The 23,201-nt window shown below is 47.1% G+C and overlaps 3 protein-coding genes across 4 annotated transcripts; 2 read left to right on the forward strand and 1 right to left on the reverse strand.

Annotated features, from left to right (window-relative positions):
* Window positions 1-343: 343 nt before the first annotated feature.
* On the forward strand, window positions 344-8,213 carry sdf4 (stromal cell derived factor 4). Its single transcript, XM_060047648.1, has 7 exons — window positions 344-668; window positions 1,003-1,305; window positions 4,897-5,033; window positions 5,577-5,690; window positions 6,028-6,186; window positions 6,300-6,475; window positions 6,778-8,213. Exons 2-7 carry the CDS (start codon window positions 1,004-1,006, stop codon window positions 6,952-6,954), a joined length of 1,065 nt encoding a protein of 354 aa, XP_059903631.1. The 5' UTR covers window positions 344-668; window position 1,003; the 3' UTR covers window positions 6,955-8,213.
* A 68-nt stretch (window positions 8,214-8,281) lies between these two features.
* On the forward strand, window positions 8,282-9,956 carry cfap73 (cilia and flagella associated protein 73). The gene is made up of 7 exons (XM_060047661.1): window positions 8,282-8,415; window positions 8,511-8,577; window positions 8,715-8,819; window positions 8,960-9,160; window positions 9,270-9,485; window positions 9,601-9,753; window positions 9,835-9,956. Exons 1-7 carry the CDS (start codon window positions 8,282-8,284, stop codon window positions 9,943-9,945), a joined length of 987 nt encoding a protein of 328 aa, XP_059903644.1. The 3' UTR covers window positions 9,946-9,956.
* A 14-nt stretch (window positions 9,957-9,970) lies between these two features.
* hipk1a (homeodomain interacting protein kinase 1a) lies at window positions 9,971-23,105 on the reverse strand. Of its 2 annotated transcripts, none has more exons than XM_060047637.1 (16): window positions 22,486-23,105; window positions 21,090-21,961; window positions 20,545-20,918; window positions 19,865-19,988; window positions 19,364-19,483; window positions 19,174-19,260; window positions 18,346-18,527; window positions 17,727-17,877; window positions 16,401-16,590; window positions 15,790-15,908; window positions 14,574-14,692; window positions 14,179-14,334; window positions 13,643-13,765; window positions 12,481-12,659; window positions 11,981-12,111; window positions 9,971-11,611 (listed from the first exon to the last, which is right to left on the reverse strand). In XM_060047637.1, exons 2-16 carry the CDS (start codon window positions 21,957-21,959, stop codon window positions 11,162-11,164), a joined length of 3,375 nt encoding a protein of 1,124 aa, XP_059903620.1. In that variant the 5' UTR covers window positions 21,960-21,961; window positions 22,486-23,105; the 3' UTR covers window positions 9,971-11,161. The 2 variants fall into 2 exon arrangements, with proteins under 2 accessions (XP_059903620.1, XP_059903610.1); XM_060047627.1 differs by having other exon boundaries at window positions 14,574-14,695; window positions 22,486-23,103.
* Between the last annotated feature and the right edge of the window lie 96 nt (window positions 23,106-23,201).

Raw genomic sequence — 23,201 nt, forward strand, 5'->3', positions numbered from 1 at the left:
CTGAAATGAATTAGTATTCATCATTAATAATAAAGCATCAAAAGCTACTTTATTATTGGCCGAGATCCATCCATAGTCAACTGTTTGTAAACATTAATAAGACAAAGAATTCTTCAGAGCATCAGAGTTATGTTTGGATGCATTATGTCACATACCTTTTAAATAATCGGTGTCTAAAAGAAGACTAAGTATTAGGCATTACTACCATGGATATTAATTGTACGGTTGCTTTGTTTCTTATTTTTGAACACAGTGCCATCTACCGGTAGAGCATCATACAAATAAATATTGACCCTTCCAACATGGCTGCACACTTACGCCGAAAATATACTTGGCCTACTTCCGGGATGCGTCAGTGGCAACGTTGACAACGTAGCAACCAGAGCCTGCAAGCCGGGTGATCTGACCAGTATCCCCAGTATGACTAGTATCACATCGACGTTGAGAAGTTAAACTACCACCCACAACATCTTCAGTAGTCAAATCGTCGTCCAACAGGTGTCAGTCTGTCCTTCCTGGGGGTGTGAGTGTCCACGTGTACAGGAAGAAACCAGCTGCTGTTGACAGCTTTTGAGCTAAGGAAGGTTGTTTGTATGACGACTGACAGGTTTTGACTCAGCCAAAGAGATTACATAAATTCCCATCCGGGATAGATCGCTGCTTAGCAGGTGAGGTGTTCTCTACTTTGATCAAACATACAAGTTATTATATTGTGTACAACAATGCTGTCTAGGTGTTAGCCTAGTTGAGCTAGCTAGTTAGCTAGCTCACAGTAACAGGAATACCGAGAGAGCTGATCATTTAATTATATAAAATGACTGAACTGTCTCATCAACACTGGAAACCTAACAAATGATATGCACGATAACATAGCAGTCGAGTTTCTGTTTACCTTTTTTTTCTTATCTTGTATCGGTTACTAGACAATATGGTGTCATATTCTGATGTTTGACACTTGGACTCCGAACCTTAAAGTCTGTCTGCACCCATATGGGTCTGCAGGATGTCTGTCTTAAGCCAGGTGTGGTGCAGGAGTCTCCTGGTGTGCTCCCTGCTCTGCTCTGCGCTCATCCAATTACATGCACGGCCTGCCAACATGTCCGCGTTGAGGGAGAAGAACGCCAACACTAAAGATGAAAACGAGATCCTGCCCCCAGACCACCTGAATGGGTTGAAGATGGAGATGGATGGACACCTGAACAAGGATTTCCACCAGGAGGTGTTCCTTGGTAAAGAGATGGAGGAGTTTGACGAGGATTCGGAGCCGAGACGAAACCGAAAGAAACTAATTGACATCTTTACCAAGTAAGCATCACTAAAGAGGAACAGTGTCTGTTGAACTACTCTTGTTCTGAACAGAAGGCACTGCTGACACTGCACACAAAGCAGCCGTTCTCTGTGCTGTGTTTAGAGCAGTGCTATTCTTCCTCTGACCAGAGGATATATTTTTGTATTTCATGATAAGGCCACAGCTTATAAAGAAACAATTCAATCTAAATCATATTTTCATACAGCAACTATGTGTGGAAACATCTGCATAGGGTGTGCTGTCTACGATTGTTTTTCCAGATTGTAAAGATGTGACGTCAAAATGCTGCATTCTTGAGCTCAGAGTTAACCAAAGGATTATTTGCAACACCTCTACAAAATGCTAATGCTTAAAGGTTGGGTACGGAATTTGCTTTTTTGGCTATTTTTGCAAAATTACTTGAAATCCTTATCATAACCCGCTTACAGCCACTGAGTTAGAAGTACTGACATGAAAATTAAACAAGTCAATCATCTGTGGAACGGGCAGGGCTCGAAAAACTCCAGCCAATCATTTGGATTGCCACCTCGTTGCATTGGACAGTAAGTACGTCAATCAAACGGTCGTACTGCACTCCCCCTCGCCCCGCGCGCGACCCCTTCGTGCAGTACTCGTGACCCAGAGCTCGTGACCCAGAGCAAGCTCCTGTTTGTTGTTATCCTGCGGTAGCTACTGGAACTAGTTAATCCACATTTGGACCTAGCAGTAGAAGACAATTTCCATGGCAGACAAGACGCCACCATCCCCACCACCACCACCACCACCACCACCACCAGCAAAGAGAAGGAAAACTCTTTTTCAGAGAGTAATTGATAATAAAAACGCTGAAAGAGAAAAACGGAAATCAAGAATAATCCTAGGCGCTGCTTTCGAACGTTGGCGGCAACTGGACGAGAAGGGTCTAAAAACCGATGCTTGTGTGGCGGTTGACCTAGTTTCAAAGTTTATACCGTTTATACTCGGTAATACCGGTGTTGAGACGAGTGTATTACTCGTTGTGAAAATGTCCACACCGCAGCAACCCTAGTGAAAACCAGGACTTCCAATACAATTATATGAAACAAACATACATTTTCTAAAAATAGTAATGATTTATGTGACCGTTTAATGTTTATAACATCTGGTGCAACCATAGCCGCGAGAACGTATTCTCAGCAGGGGGTGCTGGAAAAAAAAAACTCAGCCTGCACTAGACTCGCAACTCGTTACATTGATAAAAAAGATATATAGCAGCGCAGCTCAATTACACCAGTGCATGCGCGCACAGTTGAAAATCGATCGTTGTGTTCACTTTCTTCACACCATGGTTCACATCCAGCTGCTCACAGAACAAGTTTAGCGCACCACCGCTACCCTCACACTTTTTCATATAACCTTTTTTCAGCACTAGGTCATATGAGCATTAAATAAATGCTGCGTCTCAAAATGCCTTGGACAGCAGCGAGGATGACTCGCTTTGCCACGGGCCGAAACAGTTCGGAGCGACCACAGCCAGAGCGAACACAGCGGGGCAGAGGAGTGTCAGGAATAGTCTTTGGTGTACACATCAGTACGGCCTATTTGCACTACTGTTTAGTGGCAATGCAGTGTTTTATTCTATGCCTTTTTATTTTCGTATATTAATTCAATGAATACAATTTATTTATTCATAAAAACAAGATCTGGTCTTCAAATCTTTTTTCCAAAAATAGGTCGTCTTACAATGGGGTTTGTGTTTATGTTCGGACCAATACGGTACAGCGGGCGCTCACATGACGTTAAGCATTTCCTGGTGCATAATGTGACGCTTCAGAACCTAAAATCCCGTTGACACGACAACACATAACCGGCGTTTTCAGAAATCTCCACTTTGGCCGGAGTTTTTAGAAATGATTTTCTGTGATAAGACAGGGCCTCGGACAGGGGGTGTTGCAGCACCCCCAGCACCCCTACTTCCCGCGGTACTGGGTGCAACTTAGTGCCATGAATGTAGTGCCATGTTGTTAAACGAAAACCTACGCTAGCCTGGCTCGCTCTCGCGCATCTCTGTTCGCGCTCGTGCATGATTGCGCGTCCAGGTACTTGGAATGGGTGGAGTCAGAGTCAGCGTTGAAGGAGAGGGGGTAGGACCATTTGAGTTGTGTATTTTCAAAATCTGCTGGCGTTTCGCAAATCGCATACCCAACCTTTAAGTTTACCTGTCTTGACAAAGTCTCCTTTTCATGAAATTACTCAGTAGTCTGTCTCACCATTTCTCAAGCTACCATTTCCTATGTTACCCATAAGCCATTGCACGGCTCAATCCATCCATCAAAACGGTGGACAGCTGCCAGCTAGCGATACTTAGGATGGCTGTTAACTATGGTATTCTCATTCTGGTGATTCTTTTGACATTGACAGTAGCTGATGCAGGTGATCAAGTTGAGCGTGTTCATGCAGCTAACCGATTTGTACGTCAGGAAGGAGGCCCGAGAGAAAAGTAATTTATAAGGAGGAATCACTCTTATCCGCTCCACTACGTCCAAGCTGGGCGCTGGAGGGGGTGCACCTGTGCACTGTGCTCCATCATGGGGTGCGTTTAGCTATTTGAATTCATTTGAAATCGTAGCTATGTTGAAGTCGTAGAATGCAATATGTTGAAGAATAAGTACAATACACTGATTTTAAAATATATTTTATAAGGAGGAATCACTCTTTTCATTTTATATTCTGCATTCAATCACACCACCACACGGAAGGAACTGCTTCATTATCAGAGTTTCTCATTTGCTTTATTCTTGTTCCAATTAACACAGGATATTAGTATACGTGTGTATTGGAGATTAAATGTCAATAGCTAAATTGACAAACACGTCAGTCCATGTTTGCCCATGGTTTTTTATTAGCCAGATGTTTATTATATTATTGTGGAAATGAGGCTTGCACAGAGACTCTGGGTGCACCATGTTTACATTGTTGCAACATGGTTACAGCTGTAGAAGAGGTTCCAATTATATGGTTCTAAAATGACTGTTGAAATAATGAAGAAAAAAAAAAGTTTACAATGATTGTGCACATGTTGTTTGATAGGCGGATAGTGTATTGATTGTTTGACCTGTAGCAGGCATGCACGCACGCATGCACTCGCACACACAGAAACCTATTTTCCCGAAAGAAGGAAATGCTTTCTGCTAAAAAAAACAATTGGGCACCCATGACGGTGGGATAACAGTATTTATGAAGCGGGTTGTCAAGGTACAGCCCTTCATGGTTATTTTACCCTGAGCCTTTCCATATTTGTTTTACCTGATCCATTCTGTGACTTGGTACATTTCAGTTGTCGTGAAGCCAGCTGCTTGACAAATCCCTGTCGGTTGATCCATTTTATTATTCCTTAAATGGTATTGAAAATGGCTGTGTGAAAAAAAACAAAAACTAAAAAGAAGTATTTGAGCCACACATATTTAGACTGGGGCAGATTGGACTCAGGCCAGTCAGATAACAAGGTTTACCGCACGTCAGTGGACGTGACAGCCGGCCCGGAGCTAATCGTTCTCCCCGGCCGCACGTAAGGACCAGAGCACGGAGGACTGTTGTATATGACGTTGGGTTGTTTACGTGTTTTACAGGGTGGATTTCAACGAGGACAAGAGTGTCAGCGCCAAGGAAATGCAGAGATGGATCATGGAGAAAACCGAGGAGCACTTCCAAGAGGCCATCAGGGAGAACAAGCTCAGCTTCAGGGCAGTGGACCCTGACAGAGACGGTGAGGAGGAGGGCTCGACGTGTGGCAATGGTGACAGGCAGCCAAGATCCAGCCAATGGAGACTAAACCCTTACCCTCACTAAACGATTTCTCTAACATCGATTTTTTATTGATATCATTTATTTAGTTCCCTCTCTTTTTCTCTCTCACTATGCTGTGGTAGCTATCAAGTTTCCCCTTTTGATTTTAAGTTACTTAACCTGCTTTCCTCTATCCGTAAACTCTTTTAACTATCCAAACCATATGCGTATAACATAAACCTAAACAATGTTTTTCTTGATGTTATAAAATAAATAAATAAAATCCCCATGTCTGTGGTCCACAATATTATAAAGCCCCCACTTTCCGCCCCAACACATTACTATAATGACTAACCAAGGCCACCTATCCCGGAATTCTAATATGATGATTTTTCCAATTTCCTTTTGCTATGTTCATTGAAGTGTTTATAATGTCTGCCGAGACTCCCAAGTGTTGCAGAAATAGTTTTGTGCTGTCGTGATTCTGATCTGGGCACTAACATTTGAATTGTTTTTCATTCAGGTCATGTCACATGGGATGAGTACAGAGTCAAGTTTCTGGCCAGCAAGGGACTCAATGAAAAGGAAGTTGCGGAGAAGATAAAGAACAACGAAGATCTCAAGGTGGACGAGGAGAGTGAGTGCACAGCGATATGCTTATGCAGCTCCTATTTTACACCCACCTCTAACCCTATTCAATGTAGTGATTGAAGAGGTCTGCAGCCCAGCTTTTATAGGCGAGCGTGAAAGTGCTGCACTTTCCAAGCTTCCGCCTCCCTAATATGAAGAACATATTGACATTGTCCCAAAGCTTTTGGACAGCGTCACATAGTTGGCAGGGACACGGCGGTTGAGTCTGTGTATGCCTTCCTTTCCATTCGATGAGAATGAGAGTTGTGTTGTTAACTTTGTCTGTTATGCATCATTAACCGCAATCAATCCGAATGATCACACTGGTCCATTCTACCTTGCAGCTCAGGAGGTTCTGGAGAGCCTCAAAGACCGCTGGTTCCAGGCCGACAGCCCTCCGGCCGACCAGCTGCTCAATGAGGAGGAGTTCCTCTCCTTCCTCCATCCGGAGCACAGCCGGGGCATGCTCAAGTACATGGTGAAGGAGATTGTCCGCGACCTGGGTGCGTCTCCCCCCCCCCCCCCCCCCCCCCCAACACACACACACACCCTCTCATCGCGGTCCTCCCGTCGAGGCGCTAACCGTGTGCGCACCGTCTTGTATTTTGTGTCGCAGACCAGGACGGCGATACGAAGCTGACGCTGTCGGAGTTCATCTCCCTGCCCGTGGGCACGGTGGAGAACCAGCAGGCGCAGGACATCGACGACGACTGGGTCCGCGAGAGGAAGAAGGAGTTCCTGGAGGTCATCGACGCCGACGGAAACGCCATCGTTACGATGGAGGAACTGGAAGTAGGTGGAAGTGGAGAGAGATCCTGTGTTGGTGAAGCCTCGCTGTGATATTCTTTCCCAACAATCTGTGAATGCGTTTCCCACTATCAGGTTTTTCTCACTAAAAGGATTATTGTCCCTTGTGTATCAAGCATAACAAGCGTCTATGTCTTAAGAGTCACTTATTTGTTCTTGCAGCATGAATTTCGGGGAGAATTGGGAGGGAGTGGGGTTCCATGAGCAGGCTGAAGCGTATAAACAAAACAGGACAAACTCCTGACCATTTCTTCCTTCTGTGTTGTGTCCCGTTCCTCCTCGGACAGGAGTACATGGACCCCATGAACGAGTACAATGCGCTCAATGAGGCCAAGCAGATGATCGCGGTGGCGGACGAAAACCAGAACCAGAAGCTGGAGCTTGAGGAGATCCTGAAGTACAGTGAATACTTCACCGGCAGCAAGCTCATGGACTACGCCAGGAACGTTCACGAGGAGTTCTGAACATCAGGCCTGCCGTAACAGCCCCCCACCCCCCATTCCCTCTTCAACTGAACTACTCAGTGTGGGGGGCGGCTAACTAACTCATACTCTGTTCTATGTTCAATCATGTGCTTGAAGCCTCCCCCCCACACACAACTCAAAGCGGACTCAGACCAAGATGTTTAAATATTGTAATTGCTTCCTACTGTCAATTGGGCACTACCATGCTCTGCCTACAGTCCTGTGTGTGTGTGTGTGTGTGTGTGTGTGTGTGTGTGTGTGTGTGTGTGTGTGTGTGTGTGTGTGTGTGTGTGTGTGTGTGTGTGTGTGTGTGTGTGTGTGTGTGTGTGTGTGTGTGTGTGTGTGTGTGTGTGTGTGTGTGTGTGTGTGTGTGTGTGTGTGTGGAAAAAAAACAACACTCTGGATATTGTCCTTGTTATTGAGCCGAAATTCATTATTAGTAGCAAGTCTTTCTTCCAGTTACTGGATTTAATTCTGCAATCACTGTTTGGTTTTGACTGGTATAGTTGTATACAATGTAAATACTTGCCCATTTACAAAAATTCATGCCTCTGGCAGACGGACTGAATTAAAAAGAACAGTTGAATGTGATGCCGCTGAAAGGACTACACCCTCAGAGAGCCACTGGTAACACGTCCAGTATACAACTGAAGCACAATGAATTAGTCACCTCCCCATTGTTTCTGCCTTCAAAGTATTGCGAGACGAATAATTGATACGTTCGACCGTCCCTGTGCCATGACTCCTCCGTCCCTCGAAACGTCAAATCAATTGATTGATCGCTTTTCTGTCAATACTTTGAAAGAGGGTGTAGATTTGAAAAGTCAGAAGTATATTTAATGAGAAAAATAAACCTATTTAACCAATCTTCATTGATTGACAAAAACTGTAAATATATCATGAACGCAAATATAGGCTACTCATTTTGAAAATGTGAATACATCTAAAACGGCTGTTCTGTTTTCCAGCCAACCATCGAAATAATTTGTGCTTGTATTAATAAATATATTACATTTATAAAGCTTTCAAATATCACATGGATTTGTTTTAGTCAGCATCTTTGATTCTGAGTTTTTGTTGCACTGAATTCCAACTTAATTTAATTAAAAGTTCCAGGGGTCCTTGATCACAAACTAAGCAGATCGTTGAATGTTTTCCTCCTTGTGTTCTGTAATGCTCAAGCAAACTCATCTGAACTGCAAAATACCCTAATATGTTCGGAGAATGTGATAAAACTTTATTAAAAATCGTATTGCGAATGGACTTGCAATCATTAAACCTCTGTTATTAAATGCATGGCTACTTACTTCCAGGATTAGTATAGGTTATGTCTTCTGGGCCTGTGGCACGAATAGTTGCCATGGAAAATGTTATTGTGTTTACTTGTTATTTCGGTACAAGTTATAACAGCGGTTTGAGCCACTGCACTTTCCCAAGCTGCCTGAAAGCCTTCATAACAATGCAAGTATTGAAACAAACCAATTGTATTCATTTTCCTTAAACAACTTAACGGTAAACGTTATTTTTTGTTCTGTTTAATTGTGTGTGTGGGAAAGGGATCAAACATTTCTCCACAAACAGAAGCCTGAGGATGACCCAACCGTTCTGAGAGGGCAACGGCTAGTAGGTCATTTAAATAACTGGTTTACAACTTGTCTTTACGTATGTTACACTAGTGCTACATGTCTATTTCAACCCCTATGCCTAACGGGCCCCAGCCTCACCCATTACATTATTCACCTGTTTTTGTGTTCGTTCAGGACCTTGAGGCTCGATGTGCCGAGCAAGAACTCCGCAAGGCGTTGCATAAGGAGAAGGAGGCGGCCATGAGAGAAGACAAACTGACCGTAGTACCCTTCCTAAAGGTACCTAGGATAGCGCCTCCATGAAGATATCCGGGTCAAATCTGCTCCAATTAAATGGTATCAAAGATAAAATGAAAAATTGTTTTAAAGCGCATAGCCTACACTATTCTACTTATCTGTTGCATACAACTGTCCTCCAGAGCAATGACGTACAACGAAGTCGGGCTGAACAGCAGGCAAAAGAAGAAAGAAAGCGGATTAATGAGTTGGAGCGCCAGAGATGCACGCTAGTACATGAGTTAACGGCCCTCCGCCTGCGAAAGGCGAGGCTGGACAGAAGCGTTCAGCAACGCGCTGTATTCGCTGCCTACGCGAAGAAAGTGTCTCAGTCTGTTGAGCAAGTGCGTCAGTCTCGACTAAACGCTGTGATATAATTAAGAGATATCTGTTTCATTGTTTGCATATGCTACGTTCTGTCCCATAATCAACGTTCATGTGCAAACGTTACAGGAACCTGCCCAGTTAATGCACAGCTTCGGTTCCTTGATGCACTGCGCAAATAGATTGTTGCAAATCATGCAACACAACCTCGACTGCGCACAGAAGGCGCGCTCTGAGTACGCGCTCCACCATCAACAGGCAGCTGACGTTATATTGCGCGGTAATAACGCATTGGGAGCATTGCAACGCGATTTGGACAATGTTCAGTCTATCAGGATGAATATGGTAGGGCAGATCTGGCCAGTTTGGTATGTTTTGACAATTCCACTGTTGTGTCTTTGAATGTGTCTGCATTTAAGAATTTGATGTAATCAAAGTAAAGTCACATAGTGATTGACAGGAAGCCCAATGGTCCCATATTCTGGACACTGCTGCCAAGGAGACCCTGGAGTTGGGGACCATCAAAATGGCCTCACTCAACTTATCCCAATTCGTGCACAAGAGCGGTTACCCCCCTGTAGGCCAGGAGGACACTGTCAAACAGCTGGAACAGGTAGGCCTAACGTTGTCTTGACGGTCTTAAACAACCCTCCTTCACCGTGGTCCAAATGTTAACATTTTCCTCCTCGTATAGGTCAAGACCTTCATTACCTATTCTACTGATGTCCTTTTGGCAGTAAAAAAAACCCAGGTAGCACTGAAACCACGACGGCCAAATGAAAAAGAGGCAAAAGCAACTGTATGAATCATAGAATACACTATAAATCTGATTAACTTTAAACAGAGTTTTTATTGCGTACTTATTGGTTTGGTGGCATCCTGTGTTTGATGACGTCATTGAGTGAATCACAACACAGCAGGCTTCACCATATATTTCATATTAATTGGTTACCTAATAAACATCAATTTACCTATCTATCTCTATGAATCACCTCAATTATCAGCTCATTCACAATGTGAATTTAAACCATAAAGAATGAATGTTAACAATCAACACCGTACAACTTGAGATACCCAATACGATTTGGTTTGTGCATATGTGTGCGAAAGACACTCTTAAACACACCACAGGGAAATGTGTCTTTACTTCTCAAACTATCATTGAGAACATGTTATCGCACAAACAAAAACAACACGTCTCACTGTCCTGCCCCTCAATGTCCTCCCCCAATGCCAGCGGTATGTTAACCTCACTGGATCATCTACATCGTCTTTGTAAGCTTTTGTTTCCACCTACCAAGCATGATCTTACACCTGTAGGACCAGGCCTAATGTCATCATAGACACCTTTGACCGGATTCAGAACACACTGACACATCATCATAGTACATGACAGTATATACTTATTTTGTATCTAGGATACCAGTTACATACAGTACATACTTACATACAGTACAAACATTCATAAGTGTAAAATAGACAATAGAAGAAAAATAAACATTGCTCACACTTAACGCATATTTATATTACCACAATATGTTGCCATAGAGAATTAAGTAAGGCAAGTGGGTTGTGTTTGCAGATTGCAAGCACTTCTATATATTCAGAATAAAAGCAAAGTCCACTAATCATTGTCCATGACATTAAGTGCTAAAGGTTCAACCTCACAGTTTTATTTTACATATAGATCTTTAAAAAAATTAAACAGGCAAGATACATTAAAATGTAAACAAATAATTAACAATGTACAGCCAACAAAGTTAAATATATTTGTTATGCAATATTCAATTTCACATTTGATTTCCTAAAAGAGAAAAATTATAAAAAAAAAGGACTTTAAAACACATTGTAAACGCCTTGTCTCCTGGTCCCCGTGTGATGACCTCATACTTCTCTCCAACTGGTCGGTCCCCATGTGACGACCTAAGATTGCCACCCTCCTGGTCCCCTTGAGATGACCTCTCAGTGGGCTCCTCCTCCTGGTCTTGTGAACAAGAGACGGCCCCTGGCCTGTGGACTCCTCACAGGAAAGGATACTGGTTAAGCTTGCGTGGGTAGGGGGCACTTGAGTGATGGAAGTGCGCTCCAGCCAGCTGCTGCTGCTGCTGCTGGTGGAGGTGGTGGTGGTGGTGGTTGAGGTTGCTGCCGTAGGGCCCGGGCATTGGCCCCCCCAGCGCCAGGCCCCCGTTCTTCGGCAGCAGCCCCACGGAGGCGTAGGCCCCGCCGGCCCGGGCCAGGCTTGACGAGGCCCCCTGCATCTGGTCCACGGTCTGGGAGACGGAGGCCAGGGCGGCGGAGGCCGGGTAGGCGTAGAGGCCGGGCGCCGAGCTGAAGAGGGCGGTGTCGTGGAGCCGGTAGTGGGACTGGGAGACGGGCGCTGGGTAGTTGGGCGGGCGCGGCCTCAGGGCCCCGCTGCCGATGCCACCTCCTCCCAGTGGGTCCAGCGACGAGGACAGGACGGTTGGTTGGAGCTGAAACGACCAAAGCTGCTGGTCGTACATCGTATCAGGATAGGTCTATTATACTGTTCATCTTATCTGTAGAGGTACCGGCCTATTGTTAATCAAGGCAATATTGGCAGATCATAAAAACACAAAACAAGCAAGGGTTTACCAGGGCGAGAAACAGGAGGGTGTACCAGGGTGCAGTGGGCGAGTAACAGAGGGTTGGACCAGGGTGCAGTGGGTGAGTAACAGAGGGTTGGACCAGGGTGCAGTGGGCGAGTAACAGAGGGTTGGACCAGGGTGCAGTGGGCGAGTAACAGAGGGTTGGACCAGGGTGCAGTGGGCGAGTAACAGAGGGTTGGACCAGGGTGCAGTGGGCTAGTAACAGAGGTGTACCTGACTGAGGTTTAGAGGCTGAGTTCTGCTCCACTTTGTCTGCTGATGGCGTTCGGCTGTAGAGTCCCCGGCTGACTGGCTGACCTGCGTCGAGTCCTTCTTGGACTTAGCAGAGCCGCTCGGAGCCGGGTCTAAAGTAAAAACAGGATCCACACACACACTCAGTGCCAACCATGCCATTCGGAATGGCCCATATTTATATATTTTGTTAGATATACTTATACTTACTTAACGATTCTCCAAATCAATGGTTTGGTTCATTTTTTTTTTTGCTGTTCTGAACAAGCATACTAAGGCCCAATCCCATTTCTACCCTACTCAAGTACCCCTTTCCCTTACCCCTTCAAAACAAGGGGGAGGGGTAAGGGGAAGAAATGGGATTGGGCCTAAAGGGCACTTCTACATCACGATAGGAACACTCATGTGTTCAGAGCAGAGTGGGACGTTGGTCGGGGAGTGGCCCCCTAGGGCATGCAGTACATGATCCCCACCATGCATACCTGCTGCTCTGATGCTTGAGGCGTCCCCGGGCTGGCTCTTCACAGTGGGCATGATGACGGCCAGACACTTGGAGGCCTGGGGCCCCGCTTGGGGGCTCAGGGGGCTGCTTGTGGAAGAGTCGGAGGAGTCGTGCACTGTCACACAGCTGATCACGTTGGTCCGCTGGCTGGGCCTGGAGCTGTGAGTGGGGGAGGGGGGGGGGGGTGGAGCAGAAGGAGCGCAAAAGAGATGGATGGAACGAAAGTGTTGTAAACTGTCATGTCAGATCACTGTTTGATGGCCAAGGAACAGCAACGCAGAATGAATAAATTAATGCGAGAGCATTTTGACATTGCATTTATTCAGAGCTTTTCGAGATACCCAAAGCTCTCACAGAGTGTGTGTCTGTGTGTCTGTGTAATGTGTGTGTGTGTGCGTGCGATCCACTACAAAGTACAAAAAGCATGGAGAGGATTTAGCAGTAATACGATGTATCTTTAACCTCAAAGTGAAGTTCAGCAAATGATCAATGACATGCAAATATTGAGAAATTGGGATTAGATATTGTGGGGTATTTTATTAATACCATCATCATGTTGTACATTTGATATGATTAAAGAGGCGGCATTACAGGAGATGAGGGAAAGTTATTAAGATAAACCCATTACAGAGAAGGAGTTCTGCCTTGGGAAAACGTATTATCAAACGTCTGGCGGGATGTGTCACTATGATGGAATTAGCACAAAAATGATGTTGACATTAAATGTGATGGTAAACTATTTCTCTTTCACTTGATGGCGATAATGCAGAGAGGAGGATCCAAGGTTAGCCAGCTGGTTTGGAGAAGATGACCCTGCCAGTCTCAGATTGAACAACTGAGTATAACCTTGAAGAAGATAACTACTGTAATAAACATACAAGGCTATTCCACATCGCGTCAATAATACAGATAGATAAAACAAATAATACTGTCTTAAAGATAGTTAAAGATATATGACCAAAACTCAAAACAGTGTACAATCATTTAAAAGCAGTGATATTTATCACACAGAGAAGGCACAACATGAACTCAGGATGAAGCAACAAGCACGAGCGAGGCAGTTAAAGCAGGAAAGAAAAGGCAAGTAAAGCAGGAGAACAGGATAAATAAGTATGGGGGTACGGGGTGGTGGGGGTGCTCACCAGGCTGCCAGGACCTTGCTCTCCTCCTCCTCGTCGGAGTCGCTGTCGATGGTGATGATGCTCGCCGCTGGGCTGGGCGTGTCGGAGATGACGATGGGCTGGGAGCGGTCCCCAGAGGGGGGCCTGCATGGGGGGGGGGGGGGGGGGTGGGGGAAGGACCCCAGGTCAGGACAACACGGGACTGAAGACCAGGGCTGAACCCACGAAACGGATCATGTGATTGCGACTCATTGTGATGAACAGATATGCAATGCCTGGGATTCTTTGGAGCACTTATTGCTTATTTTTGGATGGTCTTCTGTAGTTTAAGTTTAATGTAACAGGCGTACAAAATTCACATGTATTGATTGATTTATGTATTTTTTTATTTTATTGAAACATTTTCATATGCATTAAATGCAAACCTTTCAGGATTAGCTAATTGCAGAAGCTGATTGATGTGGGATTAATCGTGCAGCCCTACTGAAGACACACGAGACACCATCGTCCGCTGCGTCCCGGTACCTGGCCGTGCGCTCTGCGTGACAGTACGGTACCTGGCTCTGCAGTCCGATTGCCGCGCCTTGGACCTCCTGGCCTGCTGGGCTCTGGGGTGTGTGGAGGAGGCGGTGGAGGGGTGGTGGTTCAGGGTGGAGCCGTGACGCCCCGCAGCGAGCTCCTGCTGATTATCATACTGGCTGCCATGACGACCCCTGCGGAAGGGAAAAACCTCTTGCAGTTACTTCTCTGTGATGATCCTTACTATTATTATTATTATTATTATTATTATTATCATTATCATTATCATTATTATAATTATAATTTTTGTGGCATCATCCTCAGTATCAGTAACATACTACTACACCTCCCGTGTGAATAGCCTCCCGCTCGTCAAACTTAGCAAAGAAGTGTATTGATTGATTGGTTTGCTATGGGTCTAACTCCAGCTCACCGCCAGGTGTGTGGAGCCCCCATGGGGGGGTCAGAGACCAGCGCCTGGCCTGGGGCGTGGAGCGCCATCTGCTGCCAGCTGGAAGGGATGACGATCTGCTGGGTCCCAGCGGGCCAGCCCTGCTGGGAACACACACACACACACACGCACGCACACGCACGCACACACATACACGCACACACACACACACACACACACACACACACACACACACGCACACAATCATACAGAGCAGTTTCAGGTTGCGTGTGCTTTCCTAAAACCTTGCAAACTGCCTATTTTTCCTACAAGTTAACCTTATCATCGTCACACTACAGACCCTTGTCACAGTTCAGTAAACGCAGTATAGACAGGGTTTGGATCTTTAGATGCTATGCATTTTCTAAGAGCTGTCATAGCAGGGACAACCTTGTTCTCAGGCTTTATGAAGGTGTTTAAGAATGTGTGTCAAAGCACCAGCAATGGTTTAGTCCTAATCCCCCACGGTCAAAGGGTTTTATCTTCACTGGTTCAGTCCTAGTCCTCCATGGTCAAAGTGTGTTAGTTTAGTCCTAGTCCTCGAGGGTCACAGTGTGTTAGTTTAGTCCTAGTCCTCCATGGTCACAGTGTGATAGTTTAGTCCTAGTCCTCCATGGTCAAAGTGTGTTAGTTTAGTCCTAGTCCTCCATGGTCAAAGTGTGTTAGTTTAGTCCTAGTCCTCCATGGTCACAGTGTGATAGTTTAGTCCTAGTCCTCCATGGTCAAAGTGTGTTAGTTTAGTCCTAGTCCTCCATGGTCAAAGTGTGTTAGTTTAGTCCTAGTCCTCCATGGTCAAAGTGTGTTAGTTTAGTCCTAGTCCTCCATGGTCACAGTGTGTTAGTTTAGTCCTAGTCCTCCATGGTCACAGTGTGTTAGTTTAGTCCTAGTCCTCCATGGTCAAAGTGTGTTAGTTTAGTCCTAGTCCTCCATGGTCAAAGTGTGCTAGTTTAGTCCTAGTCCTCCATGGTCACAGTGTGTTAGTTTAGTCCTAGTCCTTCACGGTCACAGTGTGTTAGTTTAGTCGTAGTCCTCCATGGTCACAGTGTGTTAGTTTAGTCCTAGTCCTTCACGGTCACAGTGTGTTAGTTTAGTCCTAGTCCTTCACGGTCAGTGTGTTATCTTCACTGGTTCAGCCCTCAGCCTCCCCACCAGCCTCCAGGTGACCCGTGGGCTGGTGCCCCGGTGTGGGGGGGCCTACCTGGGCCAACATGCTGGGCTGTATGTGGAGGGGCTGCGGGGGCTGGCTCTGGGGGACCAGGGGAACAGAGTTGTCCACCCTCACTGGGTAGCCAGAGTGCTTGTTGGAGGGCTGCAGACCTGGGGAACATGGAGGGCCATGATGTGATCAGGGATGTTTATTAATGACATTAGCAAAAAACTAAAATCGGTATAATCTATACGATGTGGGTTTGAAACCTTCTCTGACATTTTTTGGTTCACTGGTGCCAGAGTTTGTGTTAGCCAATCACGCGTACACAGATCCCAAACTGCAGCAACATAACTGGTAAAAAAACAAATATGAGGCGAAAGAAAGGTAAACAGCCCATTCACCCAGATTTTAGCTCGTCAACCATCAATCTCAGTCTAAATCGAATCTAAAGTCTCATTTGTGAGTCTCAATTTGTGAGTAAATCTCATTTGTGAGTAAATCTCTTTTAACCACTCAATGTCAGAGAAACAGAATGGTGAATAGTGTGCGGTATGTTCACAAGTTTTCTCTAAACTGGTACATAGCTGAAGCAGCTTTAGCCTACGACCCTCACACCATAATGACCTAGGGTACCGTCACCAGAGGTGAATGGTCCTTACCCTGGAGGGTGGGCGGGCAGACGATGAGGGTCTGCTGGAAGGGTTCGGCCTGGCCGCAGAGCTGGGGGGCTCTGCTCTGCGGGGCCAGGCCGGGGATGTTGATGGTGGCCTGCTGGTAGAGGCCAGGCGGGTAGTTGAGCAGCGGCACGGTGCTGCTCAGGGACAGAGACGGGCCCCTGGGGGAGGCCATCTGGAGGGGAGGGGGCCGCCAAACGGGGAGGGTTGTTAATGGGAGGTTTGGTTATGCCCCTTGTTTAAAGGTGCTGTGTGTGAGATTTGAGAGTTGTGGAGGGAACGTGTGGAGATGAGAGGTAGAGAGCAAGATTTTGAAAATAAACAACCCCAAAAGAAACTCTCTCCCTCCCTCTTCCCTCCCTCCCTCCCTCTCTGCTCCCTCTCCCCTCCCTCCCTCTCTGCTCCCTCTCCCCTCCCTCCCTCCCCCCCTCTCCCCTCCTTCCCTCCCTCTCCCCTCCCTCTCTGCTGCCTCCCTCCCTCTCCCCTCTCTCTCTGCTCCCTCCCTCCCCCCCCCCTCTCTGCTGCCTCCCTCCCTCTCCCCTCTCTCTCTGCTCCCTCCCTCCCCCCCCTCTCCCCTCCTTCCCTCCCTCTCCCCTCTCTCTGCTCCCTCCCTCCCTCTCCCCTCTCTCTCTGCTCCCTCCCTCCCCCCCCTCTCCCCTCCTTCCCTCCCTCTCCCCTCTCTCTGCTCCCTCCCTCCCTCCCTCTCCCCTCCCTCCCTCCCTCCCTCCCTCTCTGCTCCCTTCCTCCCTGCTCTTCCCTCCCTGATCCCTCCCACATTTCTCCGCCATTGAGATGATACGCTGTATACGCACATGTGATCAACATGCAAGATGAACCAATCAGGTAAGAGAATATAGCTGATGGATGGCTAGGCCAATCAAATAATAGCTCTTAAATCGTACCCCTCAGCATCGTTAATCAAACACGCTTATATAATAGCCCTTAAACCTTCCCTTTAAGAATGATTGTGTGAAATAAGGCCCAATCCCATTTCTACCCCTTACCCCTTCCCCTTACCCCTCCCCCTATTTTGAAGGGGTAAGGTGAAGGGGTAAGGGGGAAGGGGAAGGGGAAGGGGAAGGGGAAGGGGAAGGGGAAGGAGAAGGGGAAGGGGAAGGGGAAGGGGTAGAAATGGGATTGGGCCTCAGGCCCAATCCCATTTCTACCCCTTACGCCTTCCCCTTACCCCTTCAAAACAAGGGGGAGGGGTAAGGGGTAGAAATGGGATTGGGCCCAAGTGTGAAATAAGTGAGATGGGCCCATGGGCCTCGTGAGATGAGAGCACCCGGCGGTGTGGCGGGGGACTGGGACCTGGCTGTGCTGGTTGAGCTGGCTGCTGAAGGTCACAGTGAGGTTGGCCGCACCACTCGGGGCGCTGTTGCCAGCGAACAGGTTCTTGTTGTTGTCGAAGGCGGTGCATCGACGCTTGCATATGTCCATGTTCTGGAAGCAGGACTTCACGCTGCAAGGTACAGACATTGTGTATTGTTACTATGACGTAAAACTCGATTCAATCTAGTACATCATGATTGATGATTTCGATATTACATTGCCTTCTTAATTCAATGAAGGTCTTTATATATATATATATGAAGGTTCCAAAATGGACACCAACTAACCAAAAGCTGTTTGATTTAGATGTACTATAGCATGGCAGGTTGATTATTATTACCAACTTTGGTCCCTGTATATACGGATGGATTTGTTTTGAATGCTTTAGTAACAGGGCTTGAAAGGGTCATGGTCTCCCAGAACTTTTCCAAACGTATAATATCAGCGTAATATCCAGGTTTTTGACCAATCATATCGCTCGAAAAAAATAATTATTTTCCGACCAATCATATCGCTCAAAATAGCTATTTTTTTGGACCAAACAGAAAGCTTATTATTTTGTGTGTGTGACTGTGATGTGTGCTGCGGGACGCCGTACTGGGAGCTGTGGGGGAAGGGCAGCAGGTGGCTCATGGTGACGAAGGGGTGGTTGAGGGTCTTGATGGGCGTGACCCTCTTGTCCGCGTCCAGCGTGAGCATCTTCTTCAGCAGGTCGATGCACTCCCGGCGGTCCGCCTTCTCCGCCTGCACGTCCGTCCCGTCCAGGTGGGTCATGTTCACCTGCAGCATGTGGCGGAAGGGGGGGGGATTTGAAATACGAGCACTGTCCAAAGTACTAGCTGCTACCTTCCTTACTTTAACTCTATATCTCAATAACTAATTTGTTATATATGTTGTAACACTATATTACACTTTCAAATTTTTGTGATTAAACCAAAATGTTATTTTTGGGGGAGCTCGGTCCCTTTAATGGCTAACATACTGTACATGTACTAATGTAACAGATTTTAAATTAGATTAGATTAGAGAACATGTCATTAGGTTGTGACACCAGCACACATGAAACAAAAAACAAAACAGGCACATACATAGACAGGTATTGTTAACAATAGGAAATCAATCACAATAGACACAATAGAATAACACAATTAAGTACAATTATAAATGAAGAATGAAGGAATATATATATATATATATATATATATGCATACAATATTTAAATAAATATGTTATGTACGATAGAATATTGGTAGACATTGAATGTATGCAAATGCACATTGAAATCATGTAGGGAAAGTAATGCATTATAAATAATGGAGGGCAATGTATGGTCTTCATTCAATAGGATACACTGCATAGAGCTAAACTCAAAGGACTGCAACCAACGTAAAAAATAAAAGTGAATAAAAGCATGCCTCCTCCTGACCTGCATCATGTCATCCAGACAGTTGAAGATGTACTTCCTCGCCTCCTTGGACTTGATCCCCATCTCCGCCTCATGTTCTGTGGGTGTCTAGAGGGAACAGGGCCAGGGCACCGACCTCAGTGTGAGTCAAGCGAGATGGTACAAAGAGTCCCTGTTGCTGAACGCTCATGCTAGTGCCAGAGCTACCCACTTTGAGCCTCCACAGGGGGTAGCTGGCGTCAGGCCCCCTGTTGAAGAAGCGGCTGCTCTTTGTCCCGGCGCTCAGCAGGTACTCCGCCGGAAGGCCCTGGGTCTGTGAGATGTAGCGGATCTACCGACAGCCAACAGACACGTGTCACAACACTGTCCGCCAGGGCGGCAGGATTATGGAGAGTGGCAAGATGATTGCATAATAGTTCAGCATTTACCAGCACTCAACGCAACTACCTCTCCCTATTGCTTATCTATTTTTACAAAAAAAAGGAGAATGATTGGCTGAAGCCTCTTTGTGCTGGAAGACTACATACTTGGAAATACTTGCAAGTAATCAGTAAAACATTATGTGTTTTCTTTTCTCTCGGAGTGAAGCTGGACTGGTCCTTGGGCAAAAGCAGCTAAGAAATGTTAAGGTTTGTGTACAATACAACCATGTGCCACACAGTGTGTGTGCCTGTGTGTGTATGTGTGTGCTCCGTAGAGAGGTGTTGCTGACCTGGTCATACTCCGAGGCCCCGGGATAGAGGGGCCATCCCAGGAACAGCTCAGCGATCACGCAGCCCAACGACCACATGTCGATGGCTTCACAGAACGGCAGTCCCAGGATGATCTCTGGGGCTCTGCAAACAAGAGCACGTTGGAACAAGATCCCACACAGGAGGACACACTCACACAACCGCACGCAACACAAAATACAATACTTACACCAAAATGAAAATGAGTCAACTTGTTATTACAGTAACATCGATGGCATAGTTTTAAGGCCACTTTAAAGGAAAACCAAACCCTAACACTACTTATACATCGGTTGGCATTAAATGACTCCCTCTGTAGGTTAACCACATGCTACTGTATGCATTATCTTTCATTGGCTGATGGTCATAACACATTGATGCAACATACTTGCCCTACGCTTAGTGAAATCAAACTGGCCTGCGATAGCTCATAGCACCGAATATGTACTAGCCAGTTCTGGTTGCTCTATCCTTAATGGCTGTCCAGCCATTTTCTTGCTCAATGATGATGACCCCGAACGCATGAAAGAACCAATTTCCTGGAAGCATGCGAATATGATGGCTGAGATAATAGGCTACCGAACCCGGCAGCCCTGCCCCAGAAGGACCCAGAATCAACCTTTTAAACCAGGGGCCTGGTTCTCCTACGAGGGGCCCCTACCTGTAGTAGCGCGACTGCAGATAGGTGGAGCACACGGCCTTGGACACGTGGCTGGCCGAGCCGAAGTCGATGACCTTGACGCGGTAGGGCTGGCGAATGGGGTCCACCAGCATGATGTTCTCTGGCTTCAGGTCGGCGTGGATCAGACCCAGGCTCTTGAGCTTCATCAGCGCCGTGGCCACCTGCTGCAGCACAGGCCGGATGGACTTGAGCAGCAGGGGGCTGAACTTGCTGTGCTTGAGGAAGTCGTACAGGTTCTGCTCCAGCATCTCGAACACCAGGCAGGTGTGGCTCTTGTGCTGGAAGCACTCGTAGGAGCGCACAAAGTTGAACTCGTCTGCGTTCTCCGTGCTCAGCCGACTGAGGATGCTCACCTGCAGGAAGGGGGGGGAGAGGGAGAGGGGGAGGGAGAGGGGGAGGGAGAGAGGGGGGGGAGAGGGAGAGGAAGATATATATCAATATTGTAAATAAGAAACTGTTCTTAATGTTTTATCTGGAAAAACATTGCATGCACACTTTCACCCTCCTCGTGTTTGAACCATCACCTCTATCTGTCCTTGGCGGGCGTAGGACGGGTGGTTCTTCAGGATCTTGATGGCCACGATCTCGTTGGTGCCCCTCTTCCAGCACTTGGCCACCTGGCCGAAGGTCCCGCGCCCCAGGAACTCCAGCACCTCGTAGCTGTGGGCCACCGAGCACAGGATCTCATGCTGCACCAGCTGGTAGTCCCCCTCGCTGTGGGAGCTGCTGCTCTTCGCCGCCGAGGTGGAGTGCGCCAAGGACTGGGTCCCCGTGGTTGTGGTGGCGGCGGCGGCGGCGGTGCCTCCGCCTACTCCTCCACCGCCACCCCCTCCGCCCACGCCAGCAGCAGCGGCGGCGGCGAGGCGGTTGTTGGTCACCACGGGCGCCGAGAGCTCCTCCAGGATCTGCACGCTGTCGCTGCTGTCCGCCTCCTCGCTCTTCCTCTTCAGGCCGTACTGCTGCCGGGCGTAGAGGTCGCCGGGCGGGGCCGCCGCCGCCGCCGCCGTGGGCGGAGCCACCGGAGCCTCCTTGGCCCGGCGGAGGGAGGAGGAAGAGGCCGAAGAGGAGGACGAGGAGGACGAGGAGGAGGTGGAGGACGGAGGGCCGCGGAGGCTTCCGGTGCTGTCGGCCGCGCGCACCACCGTCTGCTCTCTGGGGGGCCCCTGCGGCTGGAGAGGGGGTGGGGGCCCCTGGGTGGTGGAGGTGTACGCCTGTTGGTGGTTGGAGCCGGAGCCGGGGGCCTGGCTGGGACTGGGCTGGTAGCACCCGCTGGGGTGGTCCCCCAGCGGGTGGGCCCCGTCCCAGCCAGGGTTCTCCACCTTGAGCCTCTTGGAGCGCGAGTAGGCGCTAGAGGACACGCAGGGAGAGGAGAACACCCCCAGCTGGGTCGCCATGTCTGGGGGGGGGAGGAGGTGTCAATCATAATCATAGGATTATTAAAAAACCAAGGATGATTAAGGGGACAATTTATAACGTGTTATAAATTATCACAAGGGTGTTCACACAGGTGTGTATTGATTGATTTTTAAGCAGTAATTATAACACAAGCAAAGCCACATCATTTCTTAATAGAACATATGGTCATAACTTCATGATGATCTGGCGGATTTGATTATTGATTATTCTTATATGAATGTAATTATTGATTCACTGCAATGTAAAGACACACAATATTTTCTGGGTTGCTGCCTGGCAATTAATATGATATAGCCTATGCTTGTTTTATTTAATAAGACATATACACAAACACCACCTCAGTAGCCTACTCCACACACAAACACCCCCTTGAATAATCACAACAGTATAACGATGACGTTAACGCAATTAATTCAAGCCACGGGGCCAGATTATGACGGCATCGTTAACACACTGTTGTGCATTAGGCTTAATTTTTAAACAATAACATCATTGCAACAATACCTCTGTCTGATGGTCAAATGTCGTCGCCCTTCTGACAGTCAGGCCTCATCATAGTGTCGACCACCCGTCTCTTGTTGTGCAGAGGACCCGCTGCGCTGCTACAAAGCAGCTACGGTAGAACTGATGAAGAGAAACTATCCAGCAAAGATCGAGTCCGTCGAGACTCGGGGCTGAGGTGTCATCGCGTATCCTGCTGCTAAATTAACATATGTTGCGTTGTCACTGACGATAACGCACCACGTCGAAGTAAATATCCGGTTTTAACGGAAAAAATCCCCAAACTGCAAATTGCGAATAATTCATCGTTACTTCCTACCAGCAGCGTCCTGTTCTACGGACGTAATCCCTCCCCGTAACGTGCACACGTGCGCATTAGGAGGTTCGGTGTCAGAGCGCTTTCTCTTGTTGTCATGGTTACAGCATCCCTTACCGTGTTATCACACACTCTGCTAAGTCAAATACATTACATACAGACATTGGGTTGAGGATGAAACACAGCTGCGAGACAATGACAAATACAGACGAAACGTGTGTTGGTGCCTCCTGTTGTGGCTGTTGTTTTGCTGTCCGTCTCCAAGCTCTGCCAAAAATAATTGCGCTGAAATACAGTTGTGGAGCATCTTCATCCATAACTCCATGCATTTTTTGCATCACACAGAATGAAATTAGTAGGCTACATTAACTTGTTTGTAATTATTGTTTATCATTATTACCAA

Source organism: Gadus macrocephalus, chromosome 1, assembly GCF_031168955.1.
Source record: "Gadus macrocephalus chromosome 1, ASM3116895v1".
NCBI lineage: Eukaryota > Metazoa > Chordata > Actinopteri > Gadiformes > Gadidae > Gadus > Gadus macrocephalus.